General features: G+C 35.6%; 1 protein-coding gene across 4 annotated transcripts in view; it reads left to right on the top strand.

The window, feature by feature from the left end:
- The window catches only part of DACH1 (dachshund family transcription factor 1), a 352684-nt gene extending 337724 nt beyond the window's left edge, over window positions 1-14960 (top strand). For all 4 annotated transcript variants that reach the window (XM_066545065.1, XM_066545064.1, XM_066545063.1 and 1 more), the window contains one exon: window positions 12189-14960. In XM_066545065.1, the coding sequence (XP_066401162.1) occupies window positions 12189-12226 (38 nt within the window). In that variant the 3' untranslated portion in view covers window positions 12227-14960. The remainder of the gene's footprint in view (window positions 1-12188) is intronic.
- The last annotated feature ends 377 nt before the right edge of the window (window positions 14961-15337 follow it).

Raw genomic sequence — 15337 nt, 5'->3', positions numbered from 1 at the left:
GTTCTATCTAAGCTAAAATTTGCTGTCAGCATATATCTATAATAAGTATTCTTCCAGTGAACTGCCAGCTGGCTTGTAAAGAGGAAAATGTATTCTATAGAATAGACTGCTAGCTTTAAAAAGAAATATTTTGCTTTTGCTCATTGTAGGGTTCTGTAACACCTGAAGGACATCCTGGGAGACAGCAGCATATATAATGATAATGTGATGTCATTTTGTTTTTCCTAGTTGAGAAACACAAAGTGTGTACCAGTAATGGTAAAAACATTTTTTCTATTATATTCTTGTCAGCCTTATTTTTTTAAAGTGATGCAGCCTCTAATAGCTTAGGAAAAGCAGCAATAGCATAATAGTGTGTTTTGTCATGGATGTTAGAAAGGATGGATCACAATGTGCTACAGCTGGCCTTGGAAACAAAGTGTTATGAAGGCAGGACCAAAAAATTTACAGTGCTGTTTTATGTGCATGAAATTAGAATATGGATTGTTGAAAATATACAATGCTGTATTAGATAATTTAAGTTTTGACTTGTTTATTTTGTCTATGTGTTGATTCTGCAGATTTTGCCTGTGACAAACTGTCGGTGCAACCATTGCATTAAAAGACATGTATTTTTCATGATATTGTTTCATGCTGCAATATGCTGGCTACAACTCCTTTCAAGTAATCAAGCTATATTGAATACAAACATAAAATAAAAAGTAGCAATAATTTGCTTTCATTTTTAGCTTTATACTCTGACTCAAAGATATACACTCTTAGCCATTGGAGAGGGAACAGTATCTTTGCACATTGCTGAACTGGACATAAAATACTGTGGCTGGATCAGACTCCTTGGCTTCACTGCAAATACTGGAAGCATCATAAAAGTAGTACACTGACTGGAGGATCAGTTCCATTTTCAACCTTGCCATCAAATTTGCTATGACAATCATAGTCACTTTCACTGCAGTAACTATGCCATCTGATGCAATCTGGTTCCCAATGCTAAAATATTGAAAGGCTCAAATTGTGTTTGTATTAAAACACACAAATATCGGTTTTATTCCAGTTCCAATTGGACAATAGTTCCAGAGCTTGATCTTAAACATTTAGTGAACAGAAGAAACTCATAAGGTTTCCCTCTAGTTTTTTTTTTCCATATTCTTGCAAAACCATTGACTTCTTAGTTTTTCCAGCTAAAATTAACTTTATAGCCAAATCTATTTTACTAGGCCAGATATTCAGTAAATATATTCAGGATATGCTCAGTTTTTGATTATTTTTCTATTTAAGTAGCACAGCATTACAGATAGTACTAGATGGGCTTTAAAATCTGCATTTTCAGGCTCTCATATCACAAATATTTTCATAAAAACCATTTAAATACATCCGTCATCCTGGAAGACCACTCAGAGCTGAGTTCCTGTAAAAGAGGTGGTTTGTGTCTCTTATTATTATTATTATTTAATGTATATACAAGGAATGATCAGTTGCTCTTCTCTGATAAGCAAATCAATTAATTTTATGTGCATGTTGTCGACTGTATTCCTTGTCTTATACTAATAGCCTATTCTGAAATAATTCCAGTCTAAGTTCACCTTGAGCATGGGTAACCAGCATCTTAAATGCTGTTCCAGGGAATGTCCTGCTAGTGACTTGTACAATGCCATTAGTGTGTTGCTATTGACAAGAAACACTGTAAGTAGAAAGCTGGGAGAGGTGGGGAGAGGAAGGGAGATGGGTGGGGAAGAGTAAAAGCAACCAGGAAGTAACATTTTTCATTTCCCCTGTCTTGAGAAAATCACACTTTGAAGCAAGAAAATTTTACACTTCAGATATTTTGCGCAGCTCATTGCTTCTGGCTGCAAGGTAGACACTTGATCCCAAAGTCATTGGTTAAGACTGCTCTGTGGTTTAATTTAGCCATTCTCTTTTCTCTTGCTTACTTTTTGATGATGAACCATGGTGTTAAGTTCTCTCTGGGAAAGCATGCTGCTTCCATATGGTCTGGGATTTCTGTAGTGGGGTGCATCCAGGACACAGTCTGTCATGACATGCTGTTTTTTCTGAGGAGTCTTTACTGGCAAAGACACAGAGTGGTGCCAAATTCAAACCACCTGGCCCTAAGGCTAATTGAGTTTTTCCTGGGAGGGTAGAATAATCATTTTGAAGTACCTATCTGAAATTATGTTACCACTGAGAGGGAATGGGGAAGATTGGCTTGTCACTGCAGTACTTGAATGCATCTATGAAGATGTATTCAAGATGGAAGTTTACACTTAGTTAGGGGAACTAGTTTGAGCTCTGAATTGAAAAGTGACCTACCAGGGCTAGCATTTGCAGTTGCCACAGAAGCAGAGTTCCCTCATAATATAAAATGCTGGTAGTTTTCATTCTGGAAAAGAAAAAAAGCCTTTTGCTTAAGTATTGCTTCATGGCTAATTACTGGGTTAGACCCCATTTATGTGCTTCAGCTTGAAGTCTTCCTCAGAACTAACATGAGCTGATTTTATTTTCAGTTTTGTAGTTATGCCATTCATCCTAAGCCCTGGAAACCTCATTAAGACCTACGTCTATTTCTGTGTCCTGAAGGATTATGTGTGACTTCAGTTCATAGCTGATTTCCTAGAGCATGACTTCTGGTTTGGTTTCTTTTGGCTTGACTCTTGTTCTGGAGCTGAATGGCACTGCTTGGTGTCATAAACTTGCTTTCATACAAAATACCTAAAAGCAGCAAGGTTATGTTACCTATGTTTTGACATCCCGTCCATCCTTAATAGATTTTCCATAAGCTTGCTGTTGTGCAATCTATCTATTTTACAGCCTCATTCCTTCCTGTTCTGCATGTGACTATTTCTTCATGTTTGGCGTTGGGCGGTTACTCTGTTTTAGCACACAGATGAGAGCAGGAGTGGTTGTGTATTAAAGTGGGGTGCTAATGTGATACTGATATTAAGAAATATTCCAGAATTATGTACGCGGACTAATATAGCTTTCTTTAAATGGCCTCTATTTTCCAGTAGACTTTGCAGCAGTTCAAATGGCATCTCAGTTACATACTCTTGTATTAATTGTGGTGTTTAATCTGAAAACAACAAAACACTAGTCTGCCTTTTAGTTATTTGGGCAACATGAAATTCAAATTACTTGTTTAGAAAAGATGTGGCTGGGAGAGAAGGGTGAGGTAGGTTTGTGATTCTGTGAACCAGAAGAGGTGCTCTGTGTAGGAGTAGGTATTAGATCTAAGTCTTTTCTTGTGTTTTGAAAAGTAATGGAAGTAAAGCTCTAGAAAAGATAATACCATAGAAAAGCTCATCTTCATAAATTATTTGTATCTGCTGAAAGAAATTAACATCACACTGTCTGTTGATGGAGAGTACTAGCTATGGCCACAACTATTCCTAGCAAAATTATCATGACCCATGTTACTTTTTCAGAATTGTATAAAATATCTTTAATATTCATATTTTATTATAGGATCTATAGTTGTATACACCTCTATCCTGCCTGCTGTATCAGCTTCTAGTTGAGTGATGGGAAGGATTGTGTGCATTTCTGTCTTGTGTGTAGATGGAGGGTAGTTTTAAAGAAATACCCACGTACATGTACTTTTGCATAGATACTTTCTGTAATTCAGCAAAAACTGCTGAAAGCTCCAGAAAACACTGATCTCCTGTATTTTGTTCCAATTTCTTTTTATGGTCACTTTTTCTCTCCAGAAAAGGAAAGTAATTCTTTTTAAGTCTGTTTGAAGCTTAACTGTATGATTGATATCTTGTATGTAAGATTACTTTGATGATGATATTTAGTGTTAAAAAGTGATGATTTGAGCAAGGCACTAAAAAAGGAGGCAAAATGGAGAGAAGTGAAAGAAGAGTGATTAGACTAAAGGAATGAATGATAAAGTCTGTTTCCATCTGGCCTTTACAAAAAAAAAAAAAATACAAAACCAAACAAAGGCAGAAAGTGCCAGGCAGAAACTAAGTTCCAATATTCAATTCTTTTTCAATTTTATGCTATCAGATCCAAGGTTGCTAGCTGATACTAAAAAAAAAGTCATTTATGTTTCTGGAAATACAGTAACAAATAAAGCATACCTTTTTGTAGAACTTAAAACTATGCAGGACAGATTGTTCAGCACCAAAATTATCCACACTGTGATACAAACAGCACTGAACACAATGAGCTGTGGAAGCTCACAAGCTGATTGTATTTAGCTGTGACTTCATCCTTTAATAACTTTTCCACATGATTCTTCAGTTGAGAGGGTTTTGTTCTGTTTTGTGTCTGTTGTTGTTGTTTATCATTACTAATTTTTTTTTTTTACTAACATGAAATGACACAGTACAATGCCTTAGTGACTCAGGTTCAGTGCTTGCAAGTAATCAGTTCTGTTGCCTTTTTTTGGATATGGCTTCTTCTGTTTATACAAATAAAACAAGGGTTGCTAAGTTTGTGAAGCAACAAGAAAAGACAGTTTGATTTTTTAAAAAAATCTATTTCTTTCAAAGAATTTCTCACCTTACTAGTTCAGTTATTTTTCAGTCCTCAAAGTGGCCAGTTTTATGCATAGTATATGATCTTTAAATAATAGAAAGTGACATATTCAGGTACTCCCGTGCTTTGTTAGTTTACTAAAGACCAGATTGCTGACCTTTAGCTTACTCCCACAGTAACATGGGAGTAATGGAAGTATATATTAATGATTAAAACACATGGTAAAATCACTGAGAGAAGATAGTTCAGTATTTGAAAATAACTGTGAAAAAAGGTGTTTAGATGCTCTTTTTTTACACATCCATGGTTTAGTTTTATGTCTTAAATTAGAATTAAAATCTCCTACATATAAATTTCTGTTTTAAAAAGAAACACATGGACATCTCAGTTTCCTGAATATTTGTACTGAGTATTAACACAAATATATTTGTACATGAATGTTAAGTAGAGAAATGAAAGGTGTATGATTAATAACAATATGCAAATTTGAAACTAATTTATTGGTGTTACACAAAGGGCAAACTGGGATAGTGTTTGGCCAAATATGTTTACATACTTCATATTTGCATGTGTTTAATGAACATGCAGTGTGAAATCACCCATCTTTGCATAAAAACTGGATGGGCACTTTTTTTAAAGAACAAATTGCTTGAATTTCAAAGCCTCAGTGGTTGGGCCAGCTTTCCTGCATCTCCTGTACTCTGGTATGGAAGATGACAGTGGATCCATCCATGTTCCCCAATACATTTGCTACTTGTGCTGCCAGTAACAATGTCAGCTCAGTGTATATCCCTCCGTCCCTCCTTATCAGTATTGAGTTGTAAAACCTCAAAGTTCTAATCAACTCTAGACACTAGGAGGAATTATTTCCCCTGACAATGTACTGTTTTGCACTTTATTAGGAATACTATGAAAAGTTATGTTCAGTTGATTCCATTACTGACTTTTGCAAATGATGGGCTTTTTGTCTCACATTCTGCAAACTGAAAGAGACTGAAGTTCATCATAAATTATTTTCACATTATTAAAAAGTTAGACTCCCATTTTATCTTCCATCTTTGGTGGAAAATAAATCCTCTTGTGTCTCGATTTGGAATTAAATATATGAAGAGCATACAATAGTTGTTTCCTTTTAAGTTTTTTTAAAGAAGGGTTACAACTTGACTATGATCCCTTCCATCTGCCACAATATGCTTGCTTTTATTTTGACTTCCCACTGTTGTCTTATCAAATATCGCATGAATCATTTCCATTTGTTTGCCATCCTTTACTTTTTGTTTTGTTTCTCTTCCTCCAAATGATTAAAACATCAGCTTGAATGAATGGTTAGAAGTACACTATGATTCACATTTGCCCCATCTTATTAAAACAAATAAACCAACCAGTTATATAATTTTAACATGCTTGAGCTATGGCATGCAGATGCTTTTATCAGCTCTGGGCTGAAGAGGTTGAGTGCATTCGGGCATGCACGTACAACTGTTCTTTGAAAGGGACAAACCTCATTAAGATTACAGGTGCCTGGAAATAACTTTTGAGAAAATAGCTACCATTTTCAATAAAGCTACTTCCTGACAGGAAATGCAATTTATTATGTTACTTAGCACAAATGAGCAGCTTTGCTTTGATTTAGATATGAGTAGCCCCATTTAAGGTCACAAATATTTTATTTCTTTAAAGCTGAAGTTAGCAGATTTTAATGGTTGGAGGGTCTGGCAACAGTATACTCAATTCCAATATGAAGCATCTGCTGCCTTTAGGAGCGCATGGGCTAGTCCTGGGGATTTTGTGTTGCAACATGTGATTTTAGAAGAGGACCCTAAGCTTAGATCAGTTTAGTCACCAGCCATAGAGATGGGGTTCAAATGGATTTTTTTGAGTGAAGAACCTTTTATTTCCATTAAATACATATGCATATATAGTTTTTTTGGTTTCTGTTTTTGGGGTTTTTCTTGTTACTTGTGCTAATATCATCCTTAGAGGATTCAGCTACCACTGCTATTTTCTTCCTAAGGACAAGAAAAGAGACTGAGAAACCCATCAGTACATGAAATCTCTGTTACCTAAAATGAAAAGGAAAAGAAACAGAAGTTTGAAAATTAGAACAGAAAAATGGTAAAAAAAAAACAAACAACAACAACAAAAAACACAAACTAAAATCACAGAAAATTTCAGAGCCATATTTGGGAATAAAATTCCTGTCTTCACAACAAGAGACATCAACTAATGTTCTTTGAAAGTACAAAGAGATGAATAGATACACTATTCAAATACCCTCAAGACACATTTTGAGTAAAAATGGGCTTCTATCACTGTCCTGCACCAGTGATATTTGACAAAAATATGTTAACTGAAGTTAGGACTTCTAGCAACTGAAACTGTGGCTACTTTGATGTAAGGGTTCTTGGATCATGGAATTTACTATTCTACAGCTCACAAGTTACAATTTAAAAAAAAGAAGGATAAAAAAAATTATTCAAACCTTGGCATCCCAACTTTCCAAAGCTCACACTGAGATTTCATATCTTGTCATTCATTTTCTGAGCAACCTGGTCTAGTGAAAGGAATCCCTACCCATGACAGGAGAGTGGTCCTTGGTGATCTTTAAGGTCCCTTCCAACCCAAACCATTCTGTGATTCTGTGATTCTCCTTCTCACAAAGTATTTTGTCCTTTTCTTTTCTTCTTAACCTGGACTCTGGGAGTTTGTTTCTTATCAGCTCTCTGTGTCAAGCTGCTGTATCTTTCTGTCTGTTTGGTCACTTGGTTGGTTGTTTTCAGCTCCTAACTACAGAAAACACTATCCTTTTCCTGAGGAGAATTTACCTCAGTAGGTTTTGGTAAGATAGCAAGCGACTGAATTAAGATGTGACAGCACACTTTGGACATTGATTTGCAGATTTTCATAAATTAAACACTGCAGTATTATAGTCATGATGATCACTGTTACTACATTTATTTTTAAAGCAACTCTGAGAATATGATTTTTTGGATGGCAAAGAGCCCCACTGGGACTTGCACACCCAGTGCAGAAATGCCCACATTGCCATCTAATGTGCAACTTATTTAGTTTGCAGCTGAAGACAAAACCTAGCATTTCATTGTACATTTTTATCAGTTTACAAGGTTCCATATTAATATGAATGGGTTTGTGTTTTTACCTCTGAAAATACTGGGCCCATAGAGATACTTTCTGCAAGCTGCCCACAGAACACTAAAGTGAATCATTACCCAGATGACATCTCTGTGGGAATGCATTTTGAGACATATGATTTGTTTCAGCATTGCAAACTTTTATGTCAGTTCCATTTGTTTGTTTTTTATAACATTTGTGACCTTTTAACTATTTGGGCATGTTCATCCAAAAGCCTCAAAATGAATCTTAATTAAAAAGAGTTGATCTAAAAAAAATACTCCCTCACTCTGGGTAGAATTTCTGTCATATCAATCCACAGACAAAAACAAATGATGCTTAGGAGTAGTGGCATTTTCAGTTTGAGTTACTAGCATGAGCTTGTGTGATCTTGCTGAACACTGCCATTTGCAAAAGAGCAATTAAAACAGATGACAATCTGCTAATCACACACAGTTCTATTTAGAAATTTAGCAGTATTTTCCCAGTTTGTGTTTTCCTTGACTTCCTAAGAGTAAAAGTAAGTTTTTTGTACTTATTTTGTATATAACAGTATGTAAATTTGGGAAAAACTTCAACACAGATCAACAATTTTTAGTAGGCTAAAAATATACCCCAGTATTGTAAACATCCTTAGTGTGTATGTATCTGTGTTTGTGTATAGTATATGTTTGTATGCATATTTTTGTGTGGCTAAAACATTGCATATTTGTTTTACATAAAATTGTTTTTATCCTGATAGAAATATTCTGCATTTGTTAACAGAAGAAAGTAATGCAACAGGCCTGCATAGCTGATAAATTAAAGCTGATTGGGAGGCAGAAGGCACAAGCATACTCAGGAATTAGGATTTAGAAGTAGTGGCAATTTCACATTGGCTTACAAAGAATGAGCTGGCTCGATTTGCTGATCACTTTCATGATTTGTAGGTTTTGTCTATGATTTTAACCTTGAAATCATTAAAGGCTTATCAGTGGTAATATTCCACTTGTATTCAGATAGGAGCTCTGGCTACACCTAGAGGCAAAGTGATTCTGGTGGCTTTGACAACAGCACCGAGAAGTTCCTATCATTTGGAAAGAACCTCAGAACATTAAGAATAGGGAGAGGAATGGATAGGAGCAAGGTAGTAGGAATCACCAATGGAAAGAGACAGCAGACAAATATAGGGTTTGTATTTGGTCACCACTTTGAGATGCTAGTTCATTGTTCCTCTGCAGATCTCTGAGTTTTTCCTAATACAGTTTGAAGTCTTTGAATTTCTGAAGCACACTGCTATTCACCCGTTGTTCGTTCTTCATGAGTGGCTACACGAACTTCTCAGCCACAGTGCCATGGCCACTTCCCTGGGGAGCTTGTTACAGTTCCCAACCACTCTCTGGATGAAGGACCTTTTTCTGATATCGAACCTAAGCCTCCCTTGACTTGGCTTTATGCTGTTTACTCAAGCCCTGCAACTGGTCATGAAAGTGAAGAGATCAGCTTCTACCCCTGCACTTTCCCATGTGAGGCGATTGAAGACTGCAATGAGGTCTCCCCTCTGTCTCCTCCAGGCTGAACAGACCAAATGACCTCAGCTGCTCCTCATACATCTTCCCCTCCAGACCCTTCACCATCTCCATTGCCCTCCTTTGGATGCTCTCTAATAGTTTAATGTCTTTTTACATTCTGGCACTCCAAACTGCCCCCAGCACTCGAGGTGAGGCTGCCCCAGTGCAGAGCAGAGCAGGACAATCCCCTCCCTTGCCTGGCTGGCCATGCTGTGCCTGATGCACCCCAGGACAGGGTTGGCCCTCCTGGCTGCCAGGGCACTGCTGGCTCATGTTCAACTTGCCATTGACCAGGAGCCCCAGGTCCCTTTCCATGGCACTGCTCTCCAGCCTATCATTCTCTAGTCTATGCATACCACCAGGATTCTCCATCCCAGGTGCTGAATCCAGCACTTGCCCTTGTTAAACTTCATATGGCTTGATTGCTCACCTCTTTCAGTTGTCAAGGTCTCTTTGCCCTCGAGAGAGTCAACAACTTCTCCCAGTTTAGTGTCACTGAAAAACTTACTTAGTATTCCCTCGAGTTCTGTGGCCAACCTGTTAACGAAGTTATTGAAGAGAACTTATATATATAAACAAGTATCCTTTTACTTTGTAAGGAAGGTGCTTTGTAGAGCTGCCCTTTTTTATTCTTATTCATTTTCTGTGGATACAGAATACAGGATCTGATAGTGTCGTGTCATCTTTTAGAAGTGAAAAACCTCCTATTGATTTCACTGCCAGGTTGGATCCTTAAGCAGTGTAAAATAGAGCTGACTCTTGAAACTGTACTGCTGCTCATCTTTTGTTGTCTGCTACAAGGATTCTGCTTCCTGCAGCTGTATTTTTAATTGAGAATTAGTTTTAATGCATATTTTATTTTAAAAGGTAAATGGAGACCTAGTATAATAAAATAAGTTACCAACTGCAGGTTATCAGAATATTAAGGTGTGGGAATTATACATAGCACTCATTAGCAAGTGTACATTCAGGATAGCCAAAGTGCTGGTATATATGCAGAGTAATACTCCTGCAGAGGTATCTAGACAGCTTTAGTGCTGTAAATGTTTATTGTGTTTATTCAGTATGTTTGGGAGAACTATATGGAAATGTAGCCAGTAGTAGCAGTAGCTAACCTGTACTTAATGCAGGTTTTCTTTGGAGATGGTTTTCCAGGCCTTCAGTTTTACTGAGCTCCATTTCAGGGGCTCCTTCTTTCTCTCCTGAATTCCTATAAGCATTTTGGTTGGTTTTCATGCATCAAATAATAATATAGAAGTCTTTAAGTTAAGGCCTTACTCAATTCCTTTTTATTTCTCTTCAGTGCAAAAAAAGGCCATAAAGAGCAAAGAGAATGGAAATGGTTCTGAGAGGAAGCACTTTTATGTAGTGGGAAAGTTAGCCTGTACTCTGAAAAAAAAAAAGAAAAAAAGAAAAATAAAAGCTAGGAACATAAAAAAGTAGGGAAAAGGGGTAGAAAAATGTAAAGATGGGGAGAAAGTAGCAAAAGGGCATATACCCCAGTAGCTCACAAAAGGGAACTAGTGGTGGAAAAGGAAAAACAAAGGGATGTTAGATAAGAATCACTGCAGCAGACTGATTTTACAGCTTCCCACTTTCCCCAGCAGTTCTGATAGAACTGGAAAGGGATGTGCAGAAGGTTTTACAGCTGTGGGGTGTGTACTTTTGTCTGCTTTCACGCTAACTTTTCTTTCGCTCAACAATTACAGTAAGTTCATGGAGGTGATGCCACATCTTTCAAAGATAACAAAACATTTCAAAAATTTCAGCATTCATTTGTACAGGTTTATCTCATGCAATCACTTCACTGAATATCTAATTTTTATTGTATTTCTAATAAAAAATTCTACAGACTGATTTGGAATAAAAATGTTAGACTAAGAAAATCAAACAGAAACAAAACCTTTTGAAAACTTAGAAATATTTACTGAATTTACTTAGATTTAAATAAGAAGTTGATGCAAACTTTAAGAGCTGAGATACAGCTTGTAGTTGCAAATGCTTATATTCTAAAATATAAGTTGTGTTTAGTAGATATGCACTGGGGAGGATTAATTGCTTCATAATGTGCTTTATTCACATGGGGACAACACTTTCTACCCTACAGGTCAGAAAACTAAGAAACTTTTCTGTCTGTTTTCTGTTTTTTAAAAAATAATCATGATGTTGCTATCAAAATAGGTGTATATAAGGTGTTCATGTCCCAGGTGAAGAAAAAATTGCTTTGTACTTAAAAATTAGGTGAAAATATGTTGTGCCTGTATGTTCTCTTCAATTTTTTCTATATCAACAGTTACTGCATAGGTTAGCTTAGTGTTTCTCATGTTCCCTCACATATCTCACTTAAATATATGCTCCTCACTTGTGGGGAAAAAATGTTGTGAGAAACGTGCTTACATCTTTAACATAGTAATTGTTCAGTTAATCTCATTTATGAGAGGAAGGAGGCTATACTTCACTGCTACCGTTTAAATATCCTATACTGGGTTCTATATAAATAGCTACAAATGTGCACAATGGTTACATTACATGGTATATTTAACAACACAGCTAAATCAGAAAGTGTGAGCTATGCCTTTAGTGATGGGAGTACTAACTATTGCATGCAAGAAGATTTTTTTTGCTCTGCAACCATGAAGGAAATAATTGCTGTTCAGCACTATTCAGTTACGTTTGCATATCAGTAAAAACACATGCACAGAGGCTCCACCTACATTCCTAGTGCCCTAGCACTGATACGAGGCCAGCATACATTAAAGCTTCAGAAGTTGTTACATTTTTCATAACTTGCAAAGTGCATGTAATTTTCAACAGAGTTTATTTGACCACTGACAGATGAAATTGACAAGGTGACATTCAGGTTTTATGATTTTCTTTTCTTTTGGACAAAAAGTACTATAGGGGACATTTTACAAATTTGTTGCATGACTACTTCCACTGAGGTTTTAAATCTTGTGGGGCTTTTCCTCTTTTTGATTCATTGAAGATATAAATGTATAAAGCAAATGTTTCTCTTTCATATTTTAGATGGAAGACTTTATTTGAAAACTACTGTCATGTATTGAATTTTTCCTGCTGAAAATACGTGTGCTACGGTAAAGAACGTTGCAGTAAGACATTGGCTCATAAGGAGTTCTGTGGAAACAAAACGTTTTCAAACCAACTTCCTCAACTTCATTTATCAATGTTCTTCAAAAATGTAAAGAATTCTGCAAGAGTGTCCTCCGTTGGTTATCTCCCGTGGCTCAACCTGGAGATCTAGAGAATGTTTGTAAATGTACAGTAGCACTGTTCTCACAGCAAAAATCTGCATCTCTGCGCCTGACTATTGTATCCAAAATTACAGGCAGTCAGAACAAGGCTGAGTATTCCCTTTTTCAAGGAATGCAGACTTTCTCCTCCTCTGATGATTCTATATTTGAGCACATCCAATGATCCTTCCAGCAGTGTCCAAGTACACTTGCAGACTGTTATACCATACCGAAACCAGCAAGACAGCTCAGAAATGAACTTGTAGAGGGCATAAGAGGATTCTTATTTAAAAAAAAAAGGAAAAAAAAAGGTAAAAGAAGAAAAAATTGATACATTCAGTTTTCAAACAATGATCGTGAGTTTTTCTTCTAAAGACATTTTTTCCACATGCTTTCCAAGAGACCAACACATATATGTTAGACTACATTAAGTGAAATGGAATTTTGTGTAAGTGAAAAGAAATGCTGAATGTAAACAAACTGTTTTACCATTCACAAAGTCTCTTTTCCTAAAATAAAATTAAAAAAAAATAAAAAATAATAATTTCTCATTGTAAACTGGCAGGGGTTTATGAAATAAAAGACTTTGCTTCTTATCAAAATGTTGGTCACATGTACAGTATATAACACAAATCACACAAGGAAGGTATTATGTATGCAGTAGAAATCTAGAGTTTAGGAAATGAAACTTTTAGATAAAATTGTTTTGTCACCCTGTTGGTCAGAAAGACACCTTTCTAGTTTTAACGCATGCAGGCATGTAAATATTTGTCCTGGAGTCACAGTATTACTGAATGAGATCTTAAGCATCTGGTAATAAGTCAGAATTCTGTATCAGCCACTTTTATTTGTATATTGAGCCCTGGTTAGTGCCCTGACTAGTGCACTTCTAAGAATGGACTGTGGCTGAGCAGCAAGTCAAAATGCCAGAAATATTTTTATATGTTAATGTCATATTACGTCAATGTTGCTAAAAAAAGAAAACCTAACAAACACTTGATGTATCAGTCCAATTCCACGTAGAACTGAGTGATACAGTTGAAGTCTATTGTCCCTCCCACCTTGTCTTAGGGATGGATGGTTATGTGTTACTTTCACTGTCTTTATGAAAGCTACAATATGTGTTTTCACCTTTGTGCTGATAACTGGAAGTAAGCTGCAAAACACTGCTTATTACATTACTAAAAATTATGTTCTTTGCTTTGCATACTTTTGGGTTACCCCTTTAAAGACTGATTTTGTGAATCAGTGCTATTACTGTAAGTTTTGTGATTATGCTTTCTTCATCTAATGTTTTATGCATATAAAATATTATTTATTACATGGAAACATATCAAAACCTTAAATGTCTAAGATGCCTAACTTAAAGCAAATATTTCTTTAAAAGTAGTTCTGATTGGATATTAATATTATTTTGTCCAGAAAAAAAAATAAAATCTAATGTTTTGTTATCTCTAGCACTGAGCTTCTATAGTTTGTAGGTCTTCCTCGCAATACTGGTACACATTTATTTTGTGCAGTTCATATTTACTCCACCACGATCCTTTTTTAACAATAGAAAGATGTATATACAAGTTCACATCACAGTAATTTTTTTAAAGAAATATTGAGCAATATTTTTCATTAAATATTGTTGTCTACTACTTTGTAGTGATGTTATTTTCTAACCATGATTCTTTCATGATTGTCATAGTTGCTTAAACACACATGGGATTCTGTACTCCAGTTTTTTCATATGCAGTCTTTAAAGGGTTAACAGCTGTAAAGTTAGATGGACTTGTGGCAAGCTTTTGAATCATTCATATCTGAAAGAGAATTAAAAGCCTACAACTGAAATATGTACTAGCATTTACCATTGCTCTGCTCCTTGCATAGAGTCACCTGTAAGTAGGTTTAGTAGTTTTACAGTATATTCTTTCAAGACCTTTGGGAATGCCTCAGTGTTTGGCTTGGTACATAAACAGAAGTGTTAAGGATTAAAGGGGAACCAATTTATGAGCTGGATGTTTAGAAAGAATCTTGCTAAAAACAGTGTAAATATTACAGACCATGAGATGTTACCGTAAGTTGAAGTTTTTTGCCCCTCTTTAGTTTTACAGGTTTTGGGTTGGTATTTTGGTTTTGGGTTTTGATTTGGATTTTTTTTTTTTTGCATAGATTATGAAGAAAAGTTGTCCTCATGTTATTGTTTATATGCTTTTGTAATCTTAAAGATATTAATGTCTAGTTGTTCTATATTATAACCATATTTGCGCTCTATGCAAGCCCTTGGAACAGAACATACTCATCTTCATGTAGGACCTATGAAAATTGTCTATTTTTATCTATATATTTAAAGTTTTCTAAAAATGAAAAAAGGTTATTACGAATTTTGTTGTACAAAATCTGTACAAAAATCTGTTTTTACATCATAATGCAAGAATTGGAAATTTTTCTATGGTAGCCTAGTTATTTGAGCCTGGTTTCAATGTGAGAACCACGTTTACTGTTATTGTATTTAATTTTCTTTTCTTTTCAACAATCTGCTAATAAAACTGTCTGAAATCTCCCTGCGACTTTATTTACAGTTCATCTTTATTAAATTTTCTGAAATGTATAACATCAGAGGAATATTTACTTTCTAATGGGAGGCATCTAAAAACAACATAAGTCAGCTCTTTGTAATGTGAGGCGAACAATGCTGAATGATTTTATTTAACATGCAACTGCTTCTATCTCTAATATGAATTACTGTGGTGAAAAACATCATAAAAGCACACTCTGTGGTTATTGTTTAACAAGCATATTTTCCATTTTTTTTTCTTGCCAGCTAAGCAAACTGCCCCCATCTACATGATTTATTTATGTACATTTCTCAGTTTATGAAGCTGTTATTTGTACCTTTTTTCCTTTATATTGTGATATTCCCATGATTCTTATTCCACA

Source organism: Molothrus aeneus, chromosome 2 (assembly GCF_037042795.1).
Source record: "Molothrus aeneus isolate 106 chromosome 2, BPBGC_Maene_1.0, whole genome shotgun sequence".
Lineage (NCBI taxonomy): Eukaryota > Metazoa > Chordata > Aves > Passeriformes > Icteridae > Molothrus > Molothrus aeneus.
Note: the sequence above shows the minus strand (reverse complement) of the source record. Positions and strands in the feature narration are given on the sequence as shown.